General features: G+C 43.5%; 1 protein-coding gene across 6 annotated transcripts in view; it reads left to right on the plus strand.

Moving 5' to 3' along the window:
- The window catches only part of DAP3 (death associated protein 3), a 52,324-nt gene that overhangs the window by 5,176 nt on the left and 19,257 nt on the right, over positions 1 to 27,891 (plus strand). For 3 of the 6 annotated variants that reach the window (XR_003309952.1, XM_026457063.1, XM_026457067.2), the window contains exons 2-3: positions 20,451 to 20,504; positions 27,335 to 27,457. Coding sequence is in view for 5 of the 6 variants with exons in the window: in XM_026457063.1 (XP_026312848.1) it covers positions 20,451 to 20,504; positions 27,335 to 27,457 (177 nt within the window). In the remaining variant the exon portion in view is untranslated. Of the gene's footprint in view, positions 1 to 3,522; positions 3,625 to 19,293; positions 19,354 to 20,450; positions 20,505 to 27,334; positions 27,458 to 27,891 lie in introns of those variants that run through there. The other 3 variants (XM_026457066.1, XM_026457065.1, XM_026457064.1) reach the window with 3 other exon arrangements.

The following is a 27,891-nucleotide window of genomic DNA, read 5'->3' on the forward strand; positions in this document are numbered from 1 at the left end:
AGACCTTGGAGAAGTTAGCACTGTTGAAGTTTGTGATAATCAGTAAATTTCAGAACTCCTTTACTTTTATAGCCCTAATGTTGTTCTAGGAATCCAGACCTGGGGAGATAGATATTATTAAGATGAGAAAATACAGTGTAAGGAATTCTGCTTTTTCTAGCTGAAATTATGAAAGCAATGAAAGTAGTCTTTGTGAACCAAACTTTTTGTATGGGACTTGGAATTTAGGACAATCTTTCTCAATCTCAACACTGTTGACATTTGGGGATGGATCATTCTTTGTTGTGGGGGACTCTCCTGTGCATTGTAGACTGTTTAGCAACATACCTGGCCTCTACTCACTGGATGCCAGTAGCATCCTCCCCTCCCTCCTTCAGTTGTGACAACCAAAATGCCTCCAACCATTCATTGTCAAATGTTGGGGGAGGGGACAAAATCCCCCTGGTAGAGAACTACTAATTTAGAGAAAGATTACTGATCATGAAGAATCAGTCTGGGTTTAGTAGAAAAGAAAGTCATGGCAGACTAGTACATCCTTCTTGTTAGAATTCCTAGAATGGTAGATCAAATTACATTATTGGTATGTCCTCATTAAAGTTAGATATTTGATAATCTCTCACAGTGGCTTTTTGGAGAAATGTATACTGAATGTTTAATTGGTTGAATAACCATACCTAAAAGCTACATGTTAGTGAAACAGGTTGAAGTTCTGTTAATTTCATGCAGGCAGTGGTTGTCACTCTTGGCTGCACATTGGAATGAGCTGGGAAGCTTTAAAAATATTGACATCTGGCCGGGCACGGTGGCTCAAGCCTGTAATCCCAGCACTTTGGGAGGCCGAGACGGGCAGATCACGAGGTCGGGAGATCGAGACCATCCTGGCTAACACGGTGAAACCCCGCCTCTACTAAAAAATACAAAAAACTAGCCAGGCGAGGTGGTGGGCGCCTGTAGTCCCAGCTACTCCGGAGGCTGAGGCAGGAGAATGGCATAAACCCGGGAGGCGGAGTTTGCAGTGAGCTGAGATCCGGCCACTGCACTCCAGCCCGGGCGACACAGCAAGACTCCATCTCAAAAAAAAAAAAAATTGATGTCAAGTTCCCACTACCAGAGACTGTGATTTAATTGGTCTGAGGCACAATCTGTATATCAGAATTTTTAAACTGTACCGAGGGGGGCTGGGCACCATGACTGAAGCCTATAATCCTAGCACCTTGAGAGGCCGAGGCACCGGGTGGATCGCTTGAGCCCAGGAGTTTGAGACCAGCCTGGGCGACATAGTAAGATCCTAACTCTATATAAAAGATAAAAAAATCAGCGGGGCATGGTGGCACGCACCTGTAATGGCAGCACTTTGGGAGGCCAAGGTGGACGGATCACTTGAGCTCAGGAGTTCACGACCAGCCTGGATCACATATGAAACCCCATCTCTACAAAAAAAAAAAGTATATAAACTATGTACTCTAGTTATTCTAACATGCAGCTGTGGTTGAGAGCTACTGATCTAGTCTATGCTAGGTAACCCTATCCTGTTAAATAGTTGTATCAATAACTTGAATTAGATTAATGAGGATATAATTTTCAAATTTATGCCTTTTACAAAATTTTTAAAGGGTAGGTAATGTCGGTGATAGATATAAAGACAGAAGAAGATCTCCAGATGTGGAATCTTCTACTGGATCCTGTAACAGAAAGAAGACATTAGGCTGGGTGCAGTGACTTACACCTGTAATCTCAGTACTTCGGGAGGCAGAGGAGGGTGGATTGCTTGAGCCCAGGAGTTCGAGACCAGCCTGGGCAACACGGTGAAACCCCATCTCTACAAAAAGACACAATAATTAGACAGGTGTGGTGGTACACGCTTGTAGTCTGAGCTACTTGGGAGGCTGAAGCAGGAGGATCGAGGCAGAGGTTGCAGTGAGCCGAGATCACGCCATCACACTACAGCCTAGGTGACAGAGTGAGACCTTGTTTCAAAAAAAGAAAGAAGACATTAGCAGAAACGCTGAGGAAATCCAAATAAAGTCTGCAATTTAGTAAATAGTATTGTACCAGCTTTAATTTCTTAATTTTGAAAATTGTACTGTAGTCATATGTATATAACATTAAGGAAAGTTTAATGAGAATTATAAGAAAGCACTTTGTACTGCCTTTGCAATTCTTCTGCAAATTTACACTTTTTTTGTTTGTTTGCTTTGAGATAGGATCTCACTGCCAAGACTGGAAGGCAGTAGTGCAGTCCTGGTTCACTGCAACGTCAAGCTCCTTGGCTCAAGGGATCCTCCCACCTCAGCCATGATCAGCTAGGACTACGGGCACATGCCACCACATCCAGCTAATTTTTTTTTTTTTTTTTTTTTTTTGATACGAAGTCTCAGTCTGTCACCCAGCCTAGAGTGCAGTAGCGCGATCTGGGCTCACTGCAAGCTCCGCCTCCTGGGTTCATGCCATTCTCCTGCCTCAGCCTCGCGAGTAGCTGGGACTGCAGGCACCTGCCACCACGCCCGGCTAATTTTTTGTATTTTTAGTAGAGACGGGGTTTTACCATGTTAGCTAGGATGGTCTCGATCTCCTGACCTTGTTATCTGACCGCCTCGGCCTCCCAAAGTGCTGGGATTACAGGGGTGAGCCACTGCACCCGCCTTTTTGTTTTGTTTTGTTTTTTGTTTTTAGACTGAGTCTTGCTCTGTCATCCAAGTTGGAGTGCAGTGACACAGTCTCAGCTCACTGCAACCTCTGTCTCCTGGGTTCCAGCGATTCTCATGCCTCTACCTCCCGAGTAGTTAGGATCACAGGCGCCAGCCACCACACCTGACTAATTATTTTTAGTAAAGATGAGATTTCACCAGGTTGGCCAGGCTGGTCTTGAACTCCTGACCACGAGTGATCCGCTTGCCTCAGCCTCCCAAAGTGTTGGGATTATAGGCGTGAGCCACCATGCCTGGCCAATTTTTTTGATTATTAGTAGAGATGAGACCTTCGTATGTTGCCCAAGCTGTTCTTGAACTCCTGGTTTCCCAAAGTGCTGGGATTACAGGTCTAAGCCACCATGCCCAGCCTCCACTATCTAACTTCAGAACATTTTTATCACCCCCAAAAGAATCCTATCAGTAAGTTGCTTTCCATTTCTCCCTCCCATTGCCTCTCACAACCACTAAATCAGTTACATAATTAATAAGCAAATTATGGACATTTCATGTAATTGAAATCATACTATATGTGGTCTTTTGCAACTGTCTTCTTTTACTTTGTTTTCAAGGTCTATCCAGATTGTGTCATGCAATCAGAACTTGTTTCGTATTGCCAAATAATATTCCATTATATGGCTATAGCACGTTATGTTTATTCATCAATTGATGGACATGTAAGGTATTTCTACTTTTTGGCTCTTATGAATAATACTGCTATGAACATTTGTGTACAAGTTTTGTATACACTTGTTTTTATTTCTCTTTTATACCTGAGACTGGAATTGCAAGTTCATATGGTAACTCCATGTTTTACCTTTTGAGGAACTGCCAGACTTTTCCAAAGTGGCCTTACCACTTAAAAAATCGCGCCGGGCGCGGTGGCTTGAGCCTGTAATCCCAACACTTTGGGAGGCCGAGACGGGCGGATCACGAGGTAAGGAGATCGAGACCATCCTGGCTAACACGGTGAAACCCCCATCTCTACTAAAAAACACACACAAAAAACTAGTCAGGCGAGGTGGCCGGCGCCTGTAGTCCCAGCTACTCCGGAGGCTGAGGCAGGAGAATGGCGTAAACCCAGGAGGCGGAGCTTGCATTGAGCTGAGATCCGGCCACTGCACTCCAGCCTGGGCGACAGAGCAAGACTCCATCTCAAAAAAAAAAAAAAAAAATCGCAACAGCAACATGTAAGAATCCTAGTTTTGGCCGGGCGTGGTGGCTCACGCCTGTAATCCCAGCACTTTGGGAGGCTGAGGTGGGCAGATCACGAGGTCAGGAGATAGAGACTGTCCTGGCTAACACGGTGAAACCCCGTCTCTACTAAAAATACAAAAAAAAAAAAAAAAAAAAAAATTAGCCGGAGGTGGTGGTGCACGCCTGTAGTCCCAGCTACTGGGAGGCTGAGGCAGGGGAATGGCGTGAACTCGGGAGGCGGAGCTTGCAGTGAGCCAAGATGGCGCCACTGCACTCCAGCCTGGGCGACAAAGCCAGACTCTGTCTCAAAAAAAAAAAAAAAAAGAATCCTAGTTTTTCCAGATTCTGTCCAGCACATGTTGTTATCAGTTCTTTTGATTTTCGTCATTCTAGTGGGTGTGAAGTGTTATCTCATTGTGGTTTTTATTTGCATTTTCTTAATTTTGGGGGACCAGCCTCAACACCACCCATAGGGTACCCAGAATCCAGTGCCGACAAAACAATGAGAAGAGACAGGTTAAGAGTTCATAAAGGTGGGAGCCAGGGGGCCAGTTGCAAAACGGAGGCAGCAAAAGGCCCAGAGTTCTGGTCTCCACACTATTGAGTACAGTCACTTAGATCTAAGATGTTCAGGGCAAAACAGTCAAAGGGAGGCAGTATGTCACACGTAATCTGTAGCAGTGGCGGTTTAAGTGAATCTCCTTTGTGCTCAAATAGCATATCTTTAGTTAGCTGGTGGGAACTGATACACAAATTGAAAAATGATACACAAATTGAAGTCTCTCACCTTGTCCCTCAAGATAATATTTTTCTTCCGAAACCCGAATATGAGATTGGGCCATGATTAACTTCCATAATTTGGGATGTTCAGGGCCTATTATTGGATTAATCATTTTTGGATGTAGGCCGGCTGTACCAAAATCGGTCGAAATTATGGGAAACTGGGCACGTTTTTCAGTGTAAGCAGTGTCATCTCTTTGATAGTGTAGTTCCTTTTTTAGTCCTGTCTTGCATCTATCATTCTGATTGGTACAATTAACTGCAGAGGTCCTCTTAGGGGACCAATCAATGACGATTCCATAGGAATTATTTTGTGGTACCACAGCGTGATCAGAGATGCAATCCTGGTGGGAGTAGTAGCTCACGCCTGTAATCCCAGCACTTTGGGAGGCCGAGTCCAGTGGATCACCTAAGGTCAGGAGTTCGAGACCAGTCTGGCCAACATGGAGAAACCCCGTCTCTATTAAATATACAAAAATTAGCAGGGTGTGGTGGCGCATGCCTGTAATCCCAACTACTTGGGAGGCTGAGGCAGAAGAATCCTTTGAACTCTGGGGGTCAGAGGTTGCAGTGAGCCGAGATTGCGCCATTGCACTCCAGCCTGGGCAACAAGAGTGAAACTCCGTCTCAAAAAAAAAGAAAAAAAAAAAGAGATGCAGTCCTTTCGAATCAATATTTCTAAATCCTTTGACCTTTGTTGAGGTTGTTGACACCTCTCTTTTCTGGGCTTAAACTGTTACAGTTGAACTGAGCTCTGAGTGATCCGGGCTCCATCTAGAAAATAAATGATAGGATACTGGTGTTTGATCATGACCTGGGATTTTAACTAGCCACTGTTGTCTGTAGCCTTTTAGGCAACCGATAGCTGGCCCTATGCAAAGCAGGGGAACTGATAACCCATGGACACATTTATTAACATTCCTTCCTTCTCTGGGTGAGAGGGCCCATGAGTATCTGTAGGCTCAGGCATCCAAACACTATTATTAACATAAGCCTCAACCGGGGGTTCCAACCATGTGACAGGCCTAATTAATGGCAGAAATGGGACGTATGCCCAATAGATATAATTTTGGTCTGCTGTAGCCACAGGGAGACTTACCGCCATAGTAATTACCGCAATCATAGCTACCGTCAGGTTACTCGAGGTTAGTGGTTTTTGTTGTGTTTTCAGGTTTTCTTCTGCAAGGTGGGTCAGCCTCTTGATCTGTCCCCAAGTTGGTGGGCTTGCTTGACAGGTTTTGTTGGTCTTCATCTGGTCGGCTGAAATGTTCATTCGAGCCATCAGGCATGCTAGGGGGTAGAGATCTTGGTTCCAAAAGCCTTTTCTCTTCTTTGGAATTTTGCTCATCGTAGAATTTAAGATATCTTGTAGCCAAACTGGAAACTGGTTTTCTTCTGGGGAAATATAAGCAAACCCTCTTCCCCATGTTATAACTCTCCTTCTTTCCCAGGTCTTTGTTTTAAAGTCCTTCCACCACACAGGTTTTCCTTCATGAACATTTACCTTCTGTCCTTTTACATGCTGTTCAGCTGCTGTAGTAACCTGATTCCGGGAGATGTTCAAAAAATTTAAGGTAATGAGCCAACTGTAATTGCATATGAGGAGTAGAATATTCCATATCTCTTCCTATTTTCTATTTATGTAATTGCATTTTTAAGGTTCAATTGGCTCGCTCAACAATCGCTTGCCTTTGAGAATTATAGGGGATAACCGTACTGTGTTCAATGCTCCATTGTTTTAAAAATGTTTGGATGGCCGGGCGCGGTGGCTCAAGCCTGTAATCCCAGCACTTTGGGAGGCCGAGACGGGCGGATCACGAGGTCAGGAGATGGAAACCATCCTGGCTAACACAGTGAAACCCCGTCTCTACTAAAAAATACAAAAAACTAGCCGGACGAGGTGGCGAGCGCCTGTAGTCCCAGCTACTCGGGAGGCTGAGGCAGGAGAATGGCGTGAACCCGGGAGGTGGAGTTTGCAGTGAGCTGAGATCCGGCCACAGCACTCCAGCCTGGGCGACAGAGCGAGACTCTGCCTCAAAAAAAAAAAAAAAAAAAAAATGTTTGGAATGCTCTATTACAGTAGCCTGGTCCATTGTCTGTTTTTAATTTTTGTGGAATTCCCATGACAGTAAAACAGGAAAACAAGTGTCTTTTTGTATGTGGTGTTGTCTTGCTGGTTTGACAAGTAGCCCATATAAAATGAGAATAGGTATCTATGGTCACATGGACATAAGAAAGTGTGCCAAATGCAGGAATGTGAGTGATGTCCATTTACCAGATCATGTTAGGTGCCAACCCTCGAGGGTTAACACCATTTCCTTGATGCGCTAGTTGTAGTACCTGGCACTGAGGACAATGTTGTACAATGTCCTTGGCCTGTTTCCACATAATTTGATACTTGTTTTTAAGTCCTGCTGCATTAAGGTGTGTTAATGAGTGGAAAGTTTGGGCATTAGTAAGTATGGGGAAAACCAACAAGTCAGCTTGCTCATTAGCCTCAGTTAAGGGTCCTGGAAGATTGGTATGTGCTCGGATATGGCTTATATAGAAAGAAAAATCCCGAGCACGCACAGCTGTTTGTAAAGAGTTGAACAATTGATAAAGCTGTTTATCAATAATATATTTAATTAAGACAATTTCAATATGCTGAGTAGCTTATACAGCATAAGCTGAATCTGAAACAGTATTAACTAGCTGATTAAAATCTTCTAATACTGCAATCATTGCCTGTAATTTAGCTCTTTGGGCTGAGGAAAAATTAGTGTGGATAACTTTATCACAAGGTCCCATATGTGCCACTTTCCCAGTACTGGAGTCATCAGTAAAAACAATCATGGCTCCTTCCAAAGGGGCATCATGAGTAATTTTCAGAAGAACCTATGTAGTTAATTTTAAGAACTGTAAAATTTTATTTTTAGGATGATGATTATCAATACATTCAATAAATTCTACTAAATCAACTTGCCATGTAACTGAGTTAATAAATGCTTGTTTAACCTGATTTTTATTTATTGGAACTATAATCTTATTGGGCTCAGTGCCACAAAGTTTAACACTTTGCATACGAGCCTGTCCAATTAAAATTGTCATCTGATCTACATACACTGTAAGTGTTTTCATGGTATTATGTGGCAAAAAAGACCATTCAACCAAATCATTATTTTAAACAATAACCCCCGTTGGGGAGTGTGAAGTAGGGAACGTAATGAATTGAAAAGGCAAGACTGAGTCAATCCTACTGACCTGGGCTTACTGAACTTTTTTTCAGTTACTCTTAACTCATTCATGGCCTTGGGTATTAATTCTCTTTTACTGTGTAAGTTGGAATCTCCCCTCAATATTGAGAAAATATTAGACATAGCATAAGTAGAAATTCCTAAGGTGGGCTGAATCCAATGATTATCTCCTAACAATTTTTGAAAATGATTTAAGGTTTTTAAAGAATCTTTTCTGATTTGAACCTTTTGAGGCTTAATGGCTCTATCTTGTACTTGTATCCCCAAATATTGAAAAGGAAGAGTTGTTTGAATTTTGTTAGGTGCTATAAGCAATCCAGCATTTGTAATTGCCTTTTGCAAAGATGAATAATGTTGAATAAGTTGGTCTCTGTTTTTCTGTTGCACATAGTATGTCATTCATGTAATGAATGATGTAACAATCTGGAAATTAATCTCCAACAAGCTGGATAGCTTTGCTTACAAAAGTTTGACAAACTGTGGGACTGTTTAATATACCTTGGGATAAAACCTTCCAATGATATCTGGCTGCAGGTTCTTTGTTATTAATGGCAGGGATAGTAAAGGCAAATTTTTCAAAATCTGTCTCTGCTAAAGGAATTGTAAAGAAGCAGTCTTTTAAATCTATAATAACAAGCAGTCAGTCTTTAGGGAGCATGGTGGGGGATGGGAGTCCTGGTTGTAAAGCTCCCATCAGTTGAGATGGAGCTTTACAACCCGTAAGTCAGTCAGCCTGCACCATCTACCATACGTTTTTTTAAAATCACAAATACTGGAGAATTCCAAGGAGAAAAAGTGGGTGAAATATATCCTTTTTCTAGTAGCTTTTTAACTATTTCATGGAGCGCCCCCAAGTTTTCCTGAGGGAGCCGTCACTGTTCAACACAAATAGGATGCTTCAGAGCGAGCCTGAATTGCTCCTTCACCATAGTGAACTGTGGGTTGGACAGTAATGGGCGCAGCGAGCCGAGTTTCAGGCTCCCTCACCCTGCACTCACTTGGCTGAGGAGGAGGTGACCATTCCAGACATTTCTCTGAAGTAGCTGTGGGCTGAACAATTTTCTGCATAGGTTTAGGGAGACTGGGGGGATTGGCAGAAATCACCTCTGGTATTGGGGGAACCAGCCCCCGATATTTCAACGTAGGTTCTTTTCTATTTTCCGTAAGTGTCGGCTGGTTTGAGAAATAAAGAGAAAGAGTACAAAAGAGATAAATTCTACAACTGGGTCACTGGGGTGACATCACATTTCGGCAGGTTCTGTGATGCCCCTGAGCCACAAAACCAAGTTTTTATTATGGATTTCAAAGGGGGAGGGTTGTACGAATAGGGAGTGGGTCACAGAGATCACATGCTTCAAAGGCAATAAAATATCACAAGGGCAGAGAGGCAGAGCAAGATCGTAAGGCCAGGGCGAAACTAGAATTACTGATGAAGGTCCATGTCCCACAACAGGAAACAGGGTTCGAGAGCAGACAACTGGTCTGACTAGAATTCGCTAGGCTGGAATTTCCTAATCCTAGCAAGCCTGAGGGCACTGCAGGAGACCTGGGTGTATTTCATCCTTTATCTACAGCTGCCTAAGACAGACACTCCCAGAGTGGCCATTTTACAGACCTCTCCCTGGGAATGCATTTGTTTTCCCAGGGTTATTCCTTGCTGAGGAACAAATTTAGCGATATTTCTCCTATTCGCTTTCTGAAAGAAGAGAAATATGACTCTGTTCTGCCCGGCCCCTCAGGCAGTCAGACTTTATGGTTATCTCCACTGTTCCCTGAAAATCGCTTTTATCCTGTTCTTTTCAAGGTGCCCAGATTTCATATTGTTCAAACACACATGCTTTACAAACAATTTGTGCAGGTAACACAATCATCACAGGGTCCTGAGGCGACATACATCCTCAGCTTAGGAAGATGACGGGATTAAGAGATTAAAGACAGGCATAGTAAATTATAAGACTATTGATTGGGGAAATCATAAATGTCCATGAAATCTTCACAATTTATGTTCAGAGATTGCAGTAAAGACAGGCATAAGAAATTATAAAAGTATTAATTTGGGGAACTAACAAATGTCCATGAAATCTTCACAATTTATGTTCTTCGCCATGGCTTCAGCCGGTCCCTCCGTTCGGGGTCCCGGACTTCCAGCAACACTCCGGACTCTCCCTTTTTGTTAGTACTTGGTAGAGGCGGCTCAGAGGCCTGATCATTAAACTCCCCTCTCTCCTCCTCTGACTCAGCCTCATCATCTATCTGAAAAGGCTCCAGTGCTGCACGCACCAATGACCAAACTGACCAAACAGGCAAAGGAATTTCCTTTCCCTTTCTATGTGCTCTTTTAAGGTCCTTTCCACCTCTTTCCCAGTCTTTCAATTCCAAAGTTCTCTGTTCCAGGAACCAAGGGCAAAGTTGTTCCACAGCATAAAACAAATCCATAAGATTTTTCATATCAACTTTTACCCCACCATGCTTCAAGAGCTGCCATAGCAAGCTCAAATACATGGCGTACTTACTTTCAGTTTGTCCCATTTGTGTCCCTAGCTTTCTCGGAGTGCCACGCTTACCTGCAGAGCTTAAAACCTTTTCGTCCTGGTGAGTCCTTTGTCCGTCGATCCTCCATTTCACACACTTGAGTGTTCCTTCACTGGATTCTTTCGAGCCCCATGTTGGGCACCAGAATGTTGGGGACCAGCCTCAACACTATCCATAGGGTATCCGAAGTCCGGTGGCAACAAAGAAATGAGAAGAGACAGGTTAAGAGTTCATAAAGGTGGGATCCAGGAAGCCAGTCACAAAATGGAGGCTGCAAAAGGCCCAGAGTTCTGGTCTTCACACTGTTTACTGAGTACAGTCACTTAGATCTAAGAAGCAGACGTTCAGAGCAAAACAATGAAAGGGAGGCAGTGCGTCATACACGTAATCTGTAGCAGTGGCAGTTTAAGTGAATCTCCTTTGTACTCAAATAGCATATCTTTAGTTAGCTGATGGGAGCGGGCTTAACTAGGATCCTGCATATCTAGCCACATTCCAATGCTTCAGAGGAGCATCCTTCTTCTTGAGCACAGTGTTTGTAGATAAGAGAGCAGGATGTGCTCAGAGCATGGGAACATAATAGTGATAAGAAGAACTTCCTCCTCAGAGGCCTCTTGTGGCTTTCCACAACTTATTGTCCCATATTTTTATGGCCAGTTTATGCAGGCACCCCATAAGCCTTTTTCCCAACACTTAATGACTAGTAATGTTGAACATCTTTTCATGTGCTTATCGGCTATTTATATAACTACTCTGGAGAAATGCCTATTCAGATATTTTTCCTTTTTATTTTTTAAATTTGAGGCAGGGTCTTACTCTGTTACCTGAGCTGGAGTATAGCAGTGTGATCACAGCTCACTGTAGCCTGAAGCTCCCAGGCCCAGGTGATCCTCCCACCTCAGCCTCCCAAGTAGCTAGGACCACAGGCTCACACTACCACACCTGGCTAATTTTTTAAATTTTTGGTAGAGGACAGGGTCTCATTATGTTGCCCAGGCTGGTCTCAAACTCCTGGGCTTAAGCAATTCTCCCATCTCAGCCTCCCAAAGTGTGAGAATTACAGGTATGAGCCATTGCACCTGACCCTTTTGCCTATTTTTAAAATTGAGTTGCCTTTTTTTTTTTTTTTTTGAGATGGAGTCTCACTCTGTCACCAGGCTGGAGTGCAGTGGCATGATCTTGGCTCACTGCAGCCTCCACCTTCTGGGTTGAAGCGATTCTCCTACCTCAGCCTCCCCACTAGCTGGGACTATAGGCGTGCACCACCATGCCCAGTTAATTTTTGTATTTTTAGTAGAGACAGGATTTCACCATGTTGGCCAGGATGGTCTCAATCTCTTGACCTCATGATCCGCCCACCTTGGCCTCCCAAAGTGCTGGGATTACAGGCATGAGCCACTGCGCCTGGCCTTGAGTTGACTTATCGTTAAGTTGTAAGACTTCTTTATATATTATGGATATAAGTTAAGTTTTGTGTGATTTGCAAATATTTTCTCCCATTCTGTGGGCTGTCTTTCACTTATTTGATGGTATCCTTTGAAGTACAAGTGTCTGATTTGGATAAAATTCAGTTCTCCATTTTCAGTTTTTTTGCTTGTGCTTTTGATGTTATGGTTAAGAAACCATTGCATAACATATTATAATGAAGATTTACTTTCTTCTGTAGAAAATTAGAAAACTTGGGCTGGGCCCAGTGGCTCACGCCTGTAATCCCAGCACTTTGGGAAGCCAAGGCAGGTGGATCACGAGGTCAGGAGATTGAGACCATCCTGGCTAACGGGGAAACCCCGTCTCTACTAAAAAAAAAATACAAAAAGTTAGCCAGGCGTTGTGGTGGGCGCCTGTAGTCCCAGCTACTTGGGAGGCTGAGGCAGGAGAATGGCATGAACCCAGGAGGCAGAGGTTGCAGTGAGCTGATGAGCCAAGGTCACGCCACTGCACTCCAGCCTGGGTGACAGAGCAAGACTCTGGCTCAAAAAAAAAAAAAAGAAAAGAAAATTCAAAAACTTGCCCCTGCGGCCGGGCGCGGTGGCTCAAGCCTGTAATCCCAGCACTTTGGGAGGCCGAGACAGGTGGATCACGAGGTCAGGAGATCGAGACCATCCTGGCTAACACGGTGAAACCCCGTCTCTACTAAAAATACAAAAACTAGCCGGGTGAGGTGGCGGGCGCCTGTAGTCCCAGCTACTCGGGAGGCTGAAGCAGGAGAATGGCGTAAACCCGGGAGGCGGAGCTTGCAGTGAGCCGAGATCCGGCCACTGCACTCCAGTCCGGGCGACAGAGCCAGACTCCGCCTCAAAAAAAAAAAAAACAAAAAAAAAAACAAAAACTTGCCCCTGCAAGTTTTGTACCTGGAGCTTTTATGAGTAGGTCTATGATCTATTTTGAGTTCATTTGTGTATATAATGTAAAGTAGGGGTCCATTTTCATTCTTTTGTGGGTGAATTTCAGGTCATCCCAACAGCATTTGTTGAAGACACTATTCTTTCCTCATTGAATTGTCTTGGCATCCATGTTGAAAATCAGTTGACCAGGCTGGGCGTGGTAGCTCATGACTGTAATGCCAGCACTTTGGGAGGCCAAGGCTGGTGGATCATGAGGTCAGGAGTTGAAGACCAGCCTGGCCAAGATGGTGAAACTCCGTCTTTACTAAAAGTACAAAAAATTAACCAGGTGTGATGGTGGGCACCTGTAATTCCAGCTACTCAGGAGGCTGAGGCAGAGAATTGCTTGAACCCAGGAGGCAGAGGTTGCAGTGAGCTGAGATGGCGCCACTGCACTTCAGCCTGGGTGACAGAACGAAACTCCATTTCAAAAAAAAAAAAAAATCAGTCGACCATGATGTAAATGTATGCCAATACCCCCTATCTTGATTACTGTAGCTTTGTAGTAAGTTTTGGAATTAGGATGTATGAGGCCTCCAAATTTGTTCTTTTTCAAGAATACCTGGGCTATTCTAGGTCTATTGCATTTCCATATGAATTTTGAGGTTAGCCTGTATATTAGTCCATTTTCATGCTGCTGATAAAGACATACCCAAGACTGGATAATTTATTAAGAAAAAGAGGTTTAATGGACTCACAATTCCATGTAGCTGGGGAGGTCTTACAATCATGGCAGAAGGCAACAAGGAGCAAGTCACATCTTACATGGTGGCAGGCAACAGAGCATGAGAGCCAAGCGAAAGGGGAAACACCTTATTAAATCATCAGATCTTGTGAGATGTATTCACTGTCACATGAACAGTATGGGGAAACCACCTCCATGATTCAGTTATCTACCATGGGGTCCCTCCCACAACACATGGGAATTATGGGAGTTACAATTGAAGATGAGATTTGGGTGGGGACATAGCCAAACCAAATCAGCTTGACAAGTTTTTTCTTAAGACAGGGTCTTGCTCTGTCACCCAGACTAGAGTGCAGTGGCATGATCTTGGCTCACTGCAACCTCTGCCTCCTGGGTTCAAGCAATTCTCCTGCCTCAGCCTCCTGAGTATCTGGGACTACAGGTGCCCGCCACCACACCTGGCTAATTTTTTGTATTTTTAGTAGAGATGGGGTTTCACTGTGTTAGCCAGGATGGTCTCGATCTTCTGACATCATGATCCACCTGACTTGGCGTCCCAGAGGCATGAGCCACTGCACCCTACCTAGACTTTTTTTTTTTAACTTGAAAACTAGTGAGGGCCAGGCATAGTGACTCACGCTTGCAATCCCAGCACTTTGCGAGGCCAGGGCAGGAAGATCACTTGAGGCCAGGAGTTAGAGACCAGCCCAAGCAACATAGCCAGACCCCATCTCTATAAAAATAAAAAATTAGCCACCAGGTGGTTGCATGTGCCTGTAGTCCCAGTTACTTAGGAGGCTGAGGAAGGAGGTTTACTTGAGCCTAGGAATTAGAGGCTGCAGTGAGCCGAGATTGCGCCACTGCACTCCAGCTTAGGCAACAGACTGAGACCCGAACTCACAAAATAATAAAGTAGTGAGGAAATACTAAAGAATTTTAAGCAAGGCTTCAGTGGAGAAAATGTTTAAGACTGGATGCTGGTAGATCATTTATTTTAATTTGGGTTCAAGATGATAGTGTCCTAGACTGAAAGCTGATTACACGTTCTGACCATCATTTTATAACATAGGCAAAATAATAGCCCCAGTGTCCACAGGCACACCTATGGAAAGAAGTGCATCTGGACCATGTCACACACCCCTTCCTCTCCAGTACCCAGCCTGCTTCATAGTCCACAGCTCTTCCAGTAGTGGTTGTGCCGGGGAGCATTGAGAGGATCTGGGGAGCACAGTGGGGCAGGTCAAATACTATTGGAGTGACATTGCACTCTAGAAAAGGAGCCCTGAAATCCCACAAGTAAAAAGGCAGGCAGGCCAGTGGAGACCATCCCAGTCTTATTCACCACTGTAGACTCTATAGTGTGGGCATGTGGAATCATGTCATACACTTCTTGAATGACTGAGTTTAGAAGTGCTTTGGCATCTCCATTAAATAGTATGGCTGGGCATGGTGGCTCACACTTGTAATCCCAATACTTTGGGAGGCCGAGGCGGGAGGATCACTTAAGGTCAAGAGTTCGAGAACAGCCTAGCCAACATGACGAAACCCTGTATCTACTAAAAATACAAAAATTAGCTGGCGTGGTAGTTGGAGCCTGTAGTCCTAGGTACTTGGGAGGCTGAGGCAGGAGAATTGCTTGAACTTGGGAAGTGGATGTTGCAGTGAGCCGAGATCATGCCCCTGTGCTCCAGCCTGGGCGACAGAGTGAGATTCCATCTCAGAGATAAACAAATCCAGTATATTTAAGGCCAAGTGCAATGGCTCATACCTGTAATCCCAGCACTTTGAGAGGCTGAGGTGGGAGGATCACTTGTGTCCAGGAGTTCAAGACCATCCCTGGCAACATAGTGAGACCCTGTCTCTACAAAATAAAAAAGCCAGGCACAGTGGCACGTTCCTGTAATCCCAGCTACTTGGGAGGCTGAGGTGGGAAGATTGCTTAAGCAGGGGAGTTCGAGGCTGCAGTGAATTGTGATTGTGCCACTGTACTCCAACCTGGATGACAGAGCAAGACCCTGTCTCAAGAAAAATAATGAATGTGATAGAGTTGAAGCAGAGCATGGTGGCTCACACTTGTAATCCCAGCACTTTGGGATGCTGAGGCAGGAGGATCACTTGAGCCCAGGAGTTCAAGACCATCCTGGGCACCCTAGCAAGGGTTATGTCTACCAAAAAAAAATAATTTTTTTAAATATGCCAGGCAACGACACCTATATTCCCAGCTACTTGAAAGGCTGAGGAAGGAGGATCACTTGAACCCAAGAGTTCGAGGCTACAGTGTGCTGTGATCTTGCCACTGCACTCCATCCTGGGCAACCAAGTAAGACCCTGTCTCAAAAAAAAAAAAAAAAAAAAAAAAAAGAAAAGAAAAAACAAAGAAAAGAAAGAAAAAACTTAAAGGAAATAAAATTAAAGGAATTTATGTGACTCTCTCTTTTTATTTATTTTTAAATTTTATTTATTTATTTATTTGTTTTTTGAGATGGAGTCTTGCTCTGTTGCCTAGGCTGGAGTGCAGTGGCGCAATATCAGCTCACTGCAACCTCTGCCTCCCGGGTTCAAGCGATTCTCCCGCCTCAGCCTCCTGAGTAGCTGGGACTAAAGGCATGCACCACCATGCCAGGCTAATTTTTTGTGTTTTAGTAGAGATGGGGTTTTACCATATGGTCCAGGCTGGTCTCAAACTCCTGAGCTCAGGTAGTCCATCCACCTCAGCCTCCCAAAGTACTAGGATCACAGGTATGAACCACCGCACCTGGCCTCTTTTCATTTATTTATCTATTTATTTAGACCAGATCTGACTATGTCATGCAGGCTGGAGTACAGTGGCATGCTCCCTATAGCCTTTAACACCTGGCCTCACGTGATCCTTTTGACTCAGCCTCCTAAGTAGCTACGACTAGTCCTGCACCACCATAGCCAACTAATTAATTTTTTTCTTTCTTTTTTTTTTTTTTTTTTTTTGTGTGGAATTGGTGGTCTTACTGTTACCCAAGCTGGTCTCAAACTCCTGGGCTCAAGCAGTCTTCTCACCCCAGCCTCCCAGAGGGCTGATATTACAGGCGTGAGTCACCATGCCCAGCCTATGTGATTCTCTTGACTGTACTATAAATTCCTTGACTATAAGATCAGGGACTGTAATAGTTTGTTCACCATTGTATTCACAGAGCCTGACACACAGTAGGTGCTCAGTAACTGTTGGGTTAATTGGTTGCAACTCTATGGTTGTTATTATTGTTACTTTAAAGATTTGGGTTGTAAAAGGTGTGTCAGGGTGCGGTGGCTCACGCCTGTAATCCCAACTCTTTGGGAGGCCGAGGTGGGAGGATCACCTGAGGTCAGGAGTTCAAGATCAGCCTGGCCAACATGGGGAAACCCCGTTTCTACTAAAAATACAAAAATTAGCTGGACATGGTGGTGTGTGTCTGTAGTCCCAGCTACTTAGGAGGCTGAGGCAGGAGAATTGCTTGAACCCAGGAGGCAAGGTTCCAGTGAACCAAGATCACACCACTGCACTCCAGCTTGGGTGACAGAGTAAGACTTCATCTCAAAAAATAAAAAATAAAAAAATAAAATAAAGAAAGGTGAAAATGATAGCCAAGGTGTCAGGTGTGGTAGCTCATGCCTGTAATCCCAGCACTTTGAGAGGCCGAGGCAGGTGGATCACCTGAGGTCAGGAGTTCAAGAGCAGCCTGGCCAACATGGTGAAACACTGTCTCTACTAAAAAATATAAAAATTAACTGGGCGTGGTAGCTGGCATCTCTAACTCCAGTTACTCAGGAGGCTGAGACAGGAGAATCGCTTTAACCCGGGAGGTGGAGGTTGCAGTGAGCCGGGATCATGCCATTGCACTCCAGCCTGGGCAACAAGAGCGAAACCCCATCTCAAAACAACCAAAACAAAACAAACAAAAAAAGATAGCCAAAATGAACTAATTAATTATATAGACATTTAATTCAGTTATTCTATAACTACTGGATATTAAGTGTTACATTTAAGTATTTTAAACCTCTTAGCTCCAAAAGATTCGGGCTTTTAAATTAAATATTTCCTGTATACAAAAGAATGAATATAGTACACGTGATATGAATAAAATTATTAATTATAAAAAAATTATTAATAAATTCTCATGTATCCATTATGCAGTGTTAGTAATAGTTTATTGTCAGTTTCCTTATTTGCCCTGCCCCAATCTTTTTCCCTTTTCTTTCTCCCCAGAAGTAACCATTATTCTAAATGTTGTTTTTATCATTCTCTTGCCTTTTTGTTTCAGTTTTCCTATTTATATCCCCCAAATAATTAAAGAAGCTTTTTGGTTTTGAATTTTGTATGTTATATCATGCCAAATAGTGTTCACTCAGTATTCATTTTTGAGATCCATATTGATGCATGCAATGGTAATTTTTTCATTTAATTGCTTTCTAATATTCCATTTTATGACTGTCTCTAGGTACTGTTCTACTAAGGGATGTTTGGTTTTTCTACAGTTTTTTTACAATTCATACTCTGCTAGTATGAACCTCTATATATATATTTCCCAGTGTACATGTAGAAATGTTTTTGTTTTTGTTTTGAGACAGAGTTTCACTCTTGCTGCCCAGGCTGGAGTGCAATGGCGTGATCTCGGCTCACTGCAACATCCACCTCCCGGGTTCAAGCGATTCTCCTGCCTCAGCCTCCTGAGTAACTGGGATTACAGGCGTATACCACCATGTCCAGCTAATTTTTTGTATTTTTAGTAGAGACAGTGTTTCACCGTGTTGGCCAGGCTGGTCTCAAACTCCTAACCTCAGGTGATCCACCCGCCTTGGCCTCCCGAAGTGCTGGGATTACAGGCGTGAGCCACCATGCCCAGCCGTAGAAGTGTTTTTCTAGAGTAAGTACCAAGGAGTAGAATAGCTGGGTCATAGGCTTGTGTATTTTATTTTATTTACTAATTAATTTATTTTTTGAGATGGAGTCTTGCTCTGTCACCCAGGCTGGAGTGCAGTGGTCCATTCTCAGTTCACTGCAACCTCTGCCTCCCGGGTTCAAGCGATTTACCTGTCTCAGCCTCCTGAGTAGCTGGTATTACAGGCGCACACTGCCCCCCACCCTGACTAATTTTTTTTTTTTTTTTTTTGTATTTTAGTAGAGATGGGGTTTCACTGTCTTGCCGAGGCTGGTCTCAAACTCCTGACCTCAGGTGATCTGCCTGCCTCAGCTGCCCAAAGTGCTGAGATTACAGGTGTGAGCCACTGCGCCCGGCCGGCTTGTGCAGCATTTCCCCCCCTTTATTTTTTTTCTGAGACAGAGTTTCACTCTTGTTGCCCAGTCTGGAGTGCAATGGCGCGATCTCGGCTCACTGCAACCTCTGCCTCCCAGGTTCAAGTGATCCTCCTGCCTCTGCCTCCTGAGTAGCTGATATTACGGGTGTATACCACCACGCCCAGCTAATTTTTTGTATTTTTAGTAGGGATTGGGTTTCACCATGTTGGCCAGGCTGCTCTTGAACTTCTGACCTCAGGTGATCCACCTGCCTTGGCCTCCCAAAGTACTGGGATTACAGGCACGAGCAACCTCGCCTGGCCTGGTTTGTGCATTTTCAACTTTGCAAAGATACTTGTATTTATACTTTCATTGACATGTATGAAAGTTTAATACAATGTAATGTTTCACAGCCTATTTAACATTTGCTATTGTCTTTTTAATTTTTTCTTTTCTTTCTTTTTTTTTTTTTTTTTTTTGAGACAGATTCTTACTCTGTTGCCTGGGCTAGAGTATAGTGGTGTGATATCAGCTCACTGCAACCTCTACCTCTTGGATGCAAGCAATCCTCCTGCCTTAGCCTCCAGACTAGCTAGGACTACAGGTGCGTATCACCACTCCTAATTTTTTTTTTTTTTTTGAGACAGAATCTCTCTCTGTCTCCCAGGCTAGAGTGCAGTGGCGTGATCTCAGCTCACTGCAAGCTCCGCCTTCCGGGTTCATGCTATTCTCCTGCCTTAGCCTCCCAAGTTTCTGGACTACAGGCGCCCGCCACCACGCCTGACTAATTTTTCTGTATTTTTAGTAGAGACAGGGTTTCACCATGTTAGCCAGGACCATCTCAATCTCCTGACCTCATGATCCGCCCACCTTGGCCTCCCAAACTGCTGGGATTACAGGCGTGAGCCACTGCACCTGGCCTCCAACTCATTTTTTAAAATATGTTTTGGTAGAGACAAAGTTTTACCATGTTGGCCAGGCTGGTCTCGAACTCCTGACCTCAAGTGATCTGCCCACCTTGACCTCCCAAAGTGCTGGGATTACAGGTATGAGCTATTACACCTGGCCTATTTTCTTTTCTTTTCTTTTCTTTTCTTTTTTTTTTTTTTTGAGGTGGTCTCTGTCATCCATGCTGGAATGTAGTGCATCTCAGCTCACTGTGACCTTCACCTCCTGAGCTCAAGTGATCCTCCTGCCTCAGCCTCCCGAGGAGCTGGGACCACAGACATGCACTACCATGCCCTACTAATTTTTATATTTTTTGTAAAGATAGGGTCTCACTCTGTTGCCAAGGCCAGTCTTGAACTCCTAGGCTCAAGCAATCCACCCACCTCAGCCCCGCAAAGTGTTCCTCCAAAAGTGTTGGGATTGTAGGTGTGAGCCACTGTGTCCTGCCTGATTTTTTAATTTTCCCAGTATGATTGTGAATGGTATCTGGTTTTCATCATTTTAATTAGCACTTCCCTGATTTGTAATGAGGTTCAAAAATCTTTTCATGGGTTCACTAGCCTTTTGTGTTTTCTTTTCTGTGAAATGCCAGTTTATGTCTTCTGCTCATTTTTCTTTATGAAGCCGTAGGCATTCTTTATATATTTAGATATTAATATAGATTATTAATCCCTATTAATCTATTGTCAGTTTTCCATGTTGCAAATATCTTTTCCCATTTGTGGTTTACCTTTTCATTTTTTTTGTTTTAAGAGTGCAAGGATGATGCTGAAAGGAATAACAAGGCTTATCTCTAGGATCCATAAGGTGAGTCCTGACTGACCTGTGCATATTGCCTTTAGGTTCCTGGGTTCTTATTTTTAGATGGATTCATTGTATCTAGAGTGAAATGCTCTGGAAAACTTCATATGTAACAGGTTTCAGTAGAATAATTGTGCTTGAGAATTTACCATGGGATAGGAGAATTAATATTTTTCCAGAAAACATAAGTAAGTTTGACTGTAATTATCTTTATCAACTTTATTTCTCTAGCCAACTAGAGAATGGTTATCATCCCTTAATGAAGTATTTAAAAGAAAAACAAGTTGCCAATTTACAGCTTTAGCATCTAAAATAGAATAAAAAATAAAATTGTACATGAAAAAGACCATTCTGCTGGTTTGCTTCATTTTTTCACCAAATAGTTGTTCAGTACTTTGTTTTTGTTTTTTTTTTTGAGACGGAGTCTCACTGTGTCACCCAGGCTGGAGTGCAGTGGTGCGATCTCGGCTCACTGTAACCTCCACCTCCCGGTTCAACCATTTCTCCTGCCTCAGCCTCCCGAGTAGCCGGGACTACAGGTGCGCGCCACCATGCCCAGCTAATTTTTGTATTTTTAGTAGAAACGGCGTTTCATCATATTAGCCAGCCTGGTCTCAAACGCCTGACTTCGTGATCTGCCCACCTAGGCCTCCCAAAGTGCTGGGATTACAGGCATAAGCCACTGCGCCCAGCCTTACTACCTTCTATATGGCAGGTACTCAGAATTCTAAGATGCCTCATTTCACTAATAATAGTTATTATTTGTTGGGTATTATTATGTGCCAGGTAATACACTAAGTGCTTCATTTTTTTAATCCTCATGATCAACCCATGAACGAGATAATATCCTTGTTTCACAGATTTAGAAACTAAAGATGAGATTAGCTAGGTAAGTCACCTGAGGAAATAGTCTGTGAGGCTGCAAAGCCCACACGAGGTGCCAGGTCTGTCTGACATCAAAGCCTGTGGCCTAACCACTGTGCTCTATGGCATTTTATGGTCCATGTTCTCCAGAAGCTTATAGTCCAGTAGAATCATGAATAAATGACTATTTCAGTGTGGTGTGCTTATAGCACCAAAGAGGAGCACCTGAGCTGGATTAGTCGAGTCAATAGGAGATCCTGAAAGGCTCAGAACTGAGCCAGAAAGACTGGGTCATTTTCAGCTGATTATTTAATTACAGATTAGATTTCCTAGAAGAGGAGCCCTTCCTCCTGTATAGCTCTCCCTGCATGTGCCCCCTTCCCTCAGGCCTATATATGAATACATAAAATAACCCATTATTATAAAATGAAATGAAAGCAAGGATCAGCAGAGGGATGGATTCTGGACTCAGCTGATCATATTACAAGGCTAAAATAAATTTCCTTTATCGGCTGGGCGCGGTGGCTCATGCCTGTAATCCCAGCACTTTGGGAGGCCGAGGTGGGCAGATCACCTGAGGTCGGGAGTTTGAGACCAGCCTGGCCAACATAGTGAAACCCTGTCTCTCCTAAAAATATAAACATTAGCTGCATGTGGTGGCACATGACTACAATCCCAGCTACTCAGGAGGCTGAGGTAAGAGAATCACTTGAACCCAAGAGGTGGAGGTTGCAGTGAGCCGAGATCATGCCACTGCACTCTAGCCTGGGCACCAGAGCAAGACTCCATCTCAAAAAAAAAAAAAATTCCTCTTTCTTAATAACAGTCGTGAAAGACCTGAGGCCAGACTGTAGCGCGCTGTTGGTGAGAGAAAGCTTTGGGTTTTTTTTTTTTTTTTTTTTTAATTTGGTTCAGGGTGACTATATTAGTCAGGGTTCTCTACAGGGACAGCACTAATAGGATAGAAGTATATATGAAGGAGAGTTTGTTAAGGAGTGTTGAGTCACACCATCTGGCGAAGTCCCACAGTAGGCCATGAGCAAGCTGAGGAGCAAGTCAGCCAGTCCAAGTCCCAAAATTTCAAAAGTAGGGAAGCTGACAGTGCAGCCTTTAGTCTGTGACTAAAGTCCTGAGAGCCCCTGGCAAATCACTGTTGTAAGTCCAAGAGTCCAAAAGCTGAAGAACTTCAGAGTCCAGTGTTCGAATGCAGGAAGCATCTAGCCCAGGAGAAAGATGAAGGCTGGAAGACTCAGCAAGTCAGCACCTTCTTCTGCCTGCTTTATTCTAGCTGCCCTGGCAGGTGATTAGATGGTGAAACATTGAGGGTGGGTCTGCCTCTTCCAGTCCACTGACTCAAATGTTAATCTCCTTTGGCAACACCCTCACAGACACATGCAGGAACAGTACTTTACAGCCTTTAATCCAATCAAGTTGACACTTAATATTAACCATCACAGTGACCTTCTAGATTGGCCCACAAATGCTCTTTCAAAAACAGTTTCATTCTGGAACTGTACAGAGGCAGTTGTACACACAGTTGTTTTCTCTGGAAACAACAGTCTACTTGAGTGATGTATATAAAACTTTAAGAACTAAAGATTCCATTTTGCTGTAGGCCAGGCACGGTGGCTGACATCTGTAATGCCAGCACTTTGGGAGGCTGAGGCAGGCAGATCACCTGAGGTCGGGAGTTCGAGACCAGCCTGACCAACATGGAGAAACCCCATCACTACTAAAAATACATAATTAGCCAGGTGTGGTGGCTCATGTCTGTAATCCCAGCTACTCGGGAGGCTGAGTCAGGAGAATCGCTTGAATCCAGGAGACAGAGGTTGCAGTGAGCCAAGATCACACCATTGCACTCCAGCCTGGGCAACAAGAGCAAAACTCCATCTCAAAAAAAAAAAAAAAAAAGATTCCATTTTGCTATCTTTTAATTTGCTTCAAAAAGTACCTGTAATTTCAGCTACTTGAGAGGCTGAAGCAGGAGGATCATGTAGGCCCAGGATTTGAGACTGACCTGGGCAATATAGCAAGACCACACCCTATGTCCAAAAAAAAAGTATAACAAAAACGTCATCACATTACTGTAGAAATAGCACCACCTTGTGGCCCTTGAATAGTTTGTTTTCCACTTTGCTTTGTAAAGAGACATGGTGCTTTCTCTCCAGTAGATAAAATTGAGTAGCATTTAAGTAGTACTAGGGTATATTATTCAGATTGCTATGCTGAAGTAACAAGCCTTGTATTCTCAGTGGCCTAACACAAAGGATATTGTTTGTGTTGTGTGCATGTGTTTTGCTTTGTTTTTCTGTTCCTATCTTTCAAAAAGGTTTTGCAAGCAAGATTGAAGTCTGGATGGAGGGACAAAAGTTTACCTTCTTGGGATACATCTCAACATGTAGCTTTTAAGATGGCGAGGGAGAGATAATTTATACCTCACACTTAATTGGCTCTGACTAGAAAGGACGCAATGACACAAGTTATTTCCGTTCATAGGTCTTTAGCCAAAGGAATCACATGACCTCTCCCTTGTCTTCAAGGGAGGCTGAGAAGTGTAGAGAACGATGTGGATATTTGGATATTTCCCAAGCATTGCTGCTTCTGCTGTAATTTACAGTCATACATTCTCAGACAGAGCTGGAGCAACTCTAGTACTTGACAGTTACTTTATATTAAAATCTACAAGTAATGGTTCAGAGGTTTCTGTGTATACTTCACTGAGTTTCCTATAGAGCATTTACTTTCCTTCATGGCTGCTCTACATACTCTCTCATTGCATGTTTTCAGTTTCAGATTCTTTATTCCAGGGCAAAGGGCTAAGTACTTTGTAGTGTGTTAAGTACTCAGAGAGGGAGATACAAAAATGAATAAAATCTAACCCCTTCTCTTCTAAGCGTGTAGCCTAGGAGACAAACACGTATAACATAACATGATACAATTTTTTTTTAAATAGAGACAAACTTGGATGTGAATTCCAGTTCACTGTCTAAAACTTTGTGACCTTAATCAGAATTACTCAGCTTCCCTGAACCTTGTCTTCCCCATCATAACAAAGGGTTGATAATATTCTGCCTATCTTCTAGGATTTCTAGGTTTAAAACTAGTACATATATAATACTGTATTGCCTGACATCTAATAGATACTCAGTTAACAGTAGGCATGAGTACAACTCAAGGCAGTGTAATAAAATTGCTGTGCAATACAAAGAGTGCTATTAGCAGAAAGGAAAGAGAATTACTTTTGACTGGAGGTGTCTAGCAAATTTTCACTGAGGATGTGACATTCGAGTTGAGGTTTGATGAATGGGAAGGATTTAAATGGGGAGAGAGGGAAGTTGAAGTAGAATGAGCAGAAGTATAGAGGCATAAAAGTGACTTGTTTTAGCATGGTCATATGGTTATAAATGTAATTACAAAGGTAGGCTGAAGTCATCACAGTGGTCTAGACTGTTATGCTAAGGAATTTGAGACTTATTTTGACATCATTCTGGAACCTTCTAAGCTTTTTAAAATTTTTTTATTGTCAGGGTCTCACTGCTGCCCTGGCTGATGTGGAACTCCTGCCCTCAAGCAGTCTTTCCACTTTAGCTCCCAAGTAGCTGGGACTACAGGAGTGGACCACTACACCTGGCTCCATCCAAGCTTTTAGATTAGTCGAAAGTTAAACCTATTTTCGGGAAGATGAAGGACTATGAAAGAGGAAAAAATCAAAGATTTAGAGATAAAAGTTAAAATGTTATGTGTTGGCCAGGAGTGGTGGCTTACGCCCATAATCCCAGCACTTTGGAAGGTTAAGGTGGGCAGATCACCTGAGGTCAGGAGTTCCAGACCAGCGTGACCAACATGGTGAAACCCAGTCTCCACTAAAAATACAAAAATTAGCCAGGTGTGGTGGCGGGTGCCTGTAATCCCAGCTACTGAGGCAGGAGAACCACTTGAACCTGGGGGCAGAGGTTATAGTGAGTGGAGATCATGCCATTGCACCCCCGCCTGGGCGACAAGAGTGAGACTCTGTCTCAAAAAAAAAACAAAAACAAAAGTGATGTGTACAATACTCTCTCAACCTGTGCAGTGGGAATGTTAGACACAGAATTTATGTATGGAGTTTAGGATCATGTCATAAAATGGGTATAAGTGTGAGGAGGGATGGTACAGAGATAACTTATATTTTCTGCACTCAAAAAACTGCTTGGTAGGCTGGGCATGGTGGCTCACACCTGTAATCCCAGCACTTTGGGAGCCTGTGGCAGGAGGATCACCTGAGGTCAGGAGTTTGAAACCAGCCTGGCCAACATGGCAAAATCCCGTCTGTACTAAAAATAGAAAAATTAGCTGGGCGTGGTGGCACACGCCTATAATTCCAGCTGCTCTAGAGGCTGTGGCAGGAGAATCGCTTGAACCCAGGAGGCGGAGGTTGCAGAGACCCAAGATCTTGCCACTGTACCCCAGCCTGGGCAACAGAGCAAGACAACATCTCAGAAAAAAAAAAAAAAAACACCACCAAATGCTGCTTGGTGAGCCAGGTGCAATGGCTCACACCTATCATCCCAGCACTTTGGGAGGCCAAGGCAGGAGGATCACTTGAGTGCAGGAGTTGGAGAGTAGCCTGGGCAACATAGCAAGACCCTGTCTTCAAAAAAATTAAAAATTAGCTGGGCGTGGTGGCATGCGCCTATAGTCCCAGCTACTTGGGAGTCTGAGATGGGAGCATGGCTTGGGCCTGGGAGTTTGAGACTACAGTGTGCTGTGATTGTGCCACTGTACTCCAGCCTGGGTAACAGAGCAAGACCCTGTCTTTAAAAAAAGAGGGTGAGAAGCTGCTTGGTGAGACTATAAAATACAGATAGCTGTCATATGATAACCTATTTATTAAGCAGCTCCCTTATTACACTATCCATTATATTTCTGTTCTCTCGCTTCTCCTGGCTGCATTCCCTAATCTTTTCCTCATAACACATCTTTTCACTTTCTACATAAGGCTTGTTATCCTTAAGCTCAGTTTTGGAGTTTTTCACTTACCATTTTGTTAGATTTGTCTCCTGAAATCCCCTCTCTTCCCCTCTCTGTTGGTTCGGAGGTTTCAGTGTACAGTTCACTGAGTTACCTATAGAGCAGTTTGCTTTCACTTAGCTATGTATCTGACATACTCCCTTATTACATGTCTCTAATGAAAGATTCTTTATTCCAGGGCACAATTAGCAGGAAAATTGTTACAGGGCATGTAATTATAGCTGTCACATAGTGAGGAGCATTGCACTGATCCCCTGATAACTGAGGTGACTGACAGAGAATGAGAATTACACAGTTTTGGCAACCATTCATCACTGGGCAAGCGCATTAAAAGAGCTTTCCTGCTTCAGGTTTGCTAATGGTTGTGCTGTGTATGCTCCTGAATAATCTCTGACAGAATTGTTTGTTTCCATATAGGACAGATCCCTGATAAGGCAATACACAGACTGGAACAGATGTAGAATATGAACAATGTCATTGGACTTAGTGAATTTTAAATAATAACAGGGATCTTTTTTACATAGAAGAAAAATGTATGTTAGTGACATCCCTGTTACAGACATGGCTCACCTTCTCAGTGTTATAGCAAGCATAAAAGGTTTGATTGGCCAGGTGTGGTGACTCAAGCCTGTAATCCCAGCATTTTGGGAGGCAGAGGCGGCCAGATCACCTGAGTTCAGGAGTTCGAGATCAGTCTGGCCAACATGGTGAAATCTCGTTTCTACTAAAAATACAAAAAATTAGCTGGGTGTGGTGGCATGTGCCTGTAATCCCAGTTACTCAGGAGACTGAGGCGGGAGAATCACTTGAACCCGGGAGGCGGAGGTTGTAGTGAGCCAAGATCGCTATACTCCATTGCACTCCAGCTTGGGCAACAAGAGTGAAACTCTGTCTCAAAAAAAAAAAAAAAAAAAAAAAAGTTTGATAACCCCATGACACTGAAATGATTTCTCTTACAGTTGGACCCTGGGCGTTTTTTACACATGGGGACCCAGGCAAGCCAAAGCATTGCTGCTCACCTAGATAACCAGATTCCAGTTGACAGTCCCAGAGCTATTTCCCGCACCATTGAGAATGACCCGGTGAGTTACTAATGTGTATATGGGGTTTCTCAGGACTTATGATTTGTGTTCCTATCCTCATTTTGCATACGAAAACTGAAACTGCAAGAAGCTTAGTAGATTTGCATTTACTCAGATAGTGCACCTGAGATAGCACTCTGGAACCCAGATTCTCCCTGTCCCTGTCTGATACTGTGGTAACATACACTGGCCAGCTCCATCCATATCTCTTCCCATGTAATCCCGACTAGTGAATTCACCTAGTTTCACAGATTTTGCTGAGCATAAAGTTGTCGAATACTCAATACTTGCTAAGTTTAATTTCTTACAGGGTAAGTTTACCAATTATTATTGCTTATATTATGTGTTGGGTGACAGACTTTTTCTTAAAGGACTATGTAGTGAATATTTTAGGCCGATGGACTGGGATGATCTGTCACAAGTACTCAACTCTG

Source organism: Piliocolobus tephrosceles, chromosome 1, assembly GCF_002776525.5.
Source record: "Piliocolobus tephrosceles isolate RC106 chromosome 1, ASM277652v3, whole genome shotgun sequence".
NCBI classification, from domain to species: Eukaryota; Metazoa; Chordata; class Mammalia; order Primates; family Cercopithecidae; genus Piliocolobus; species Piliocolobus tephrosceles.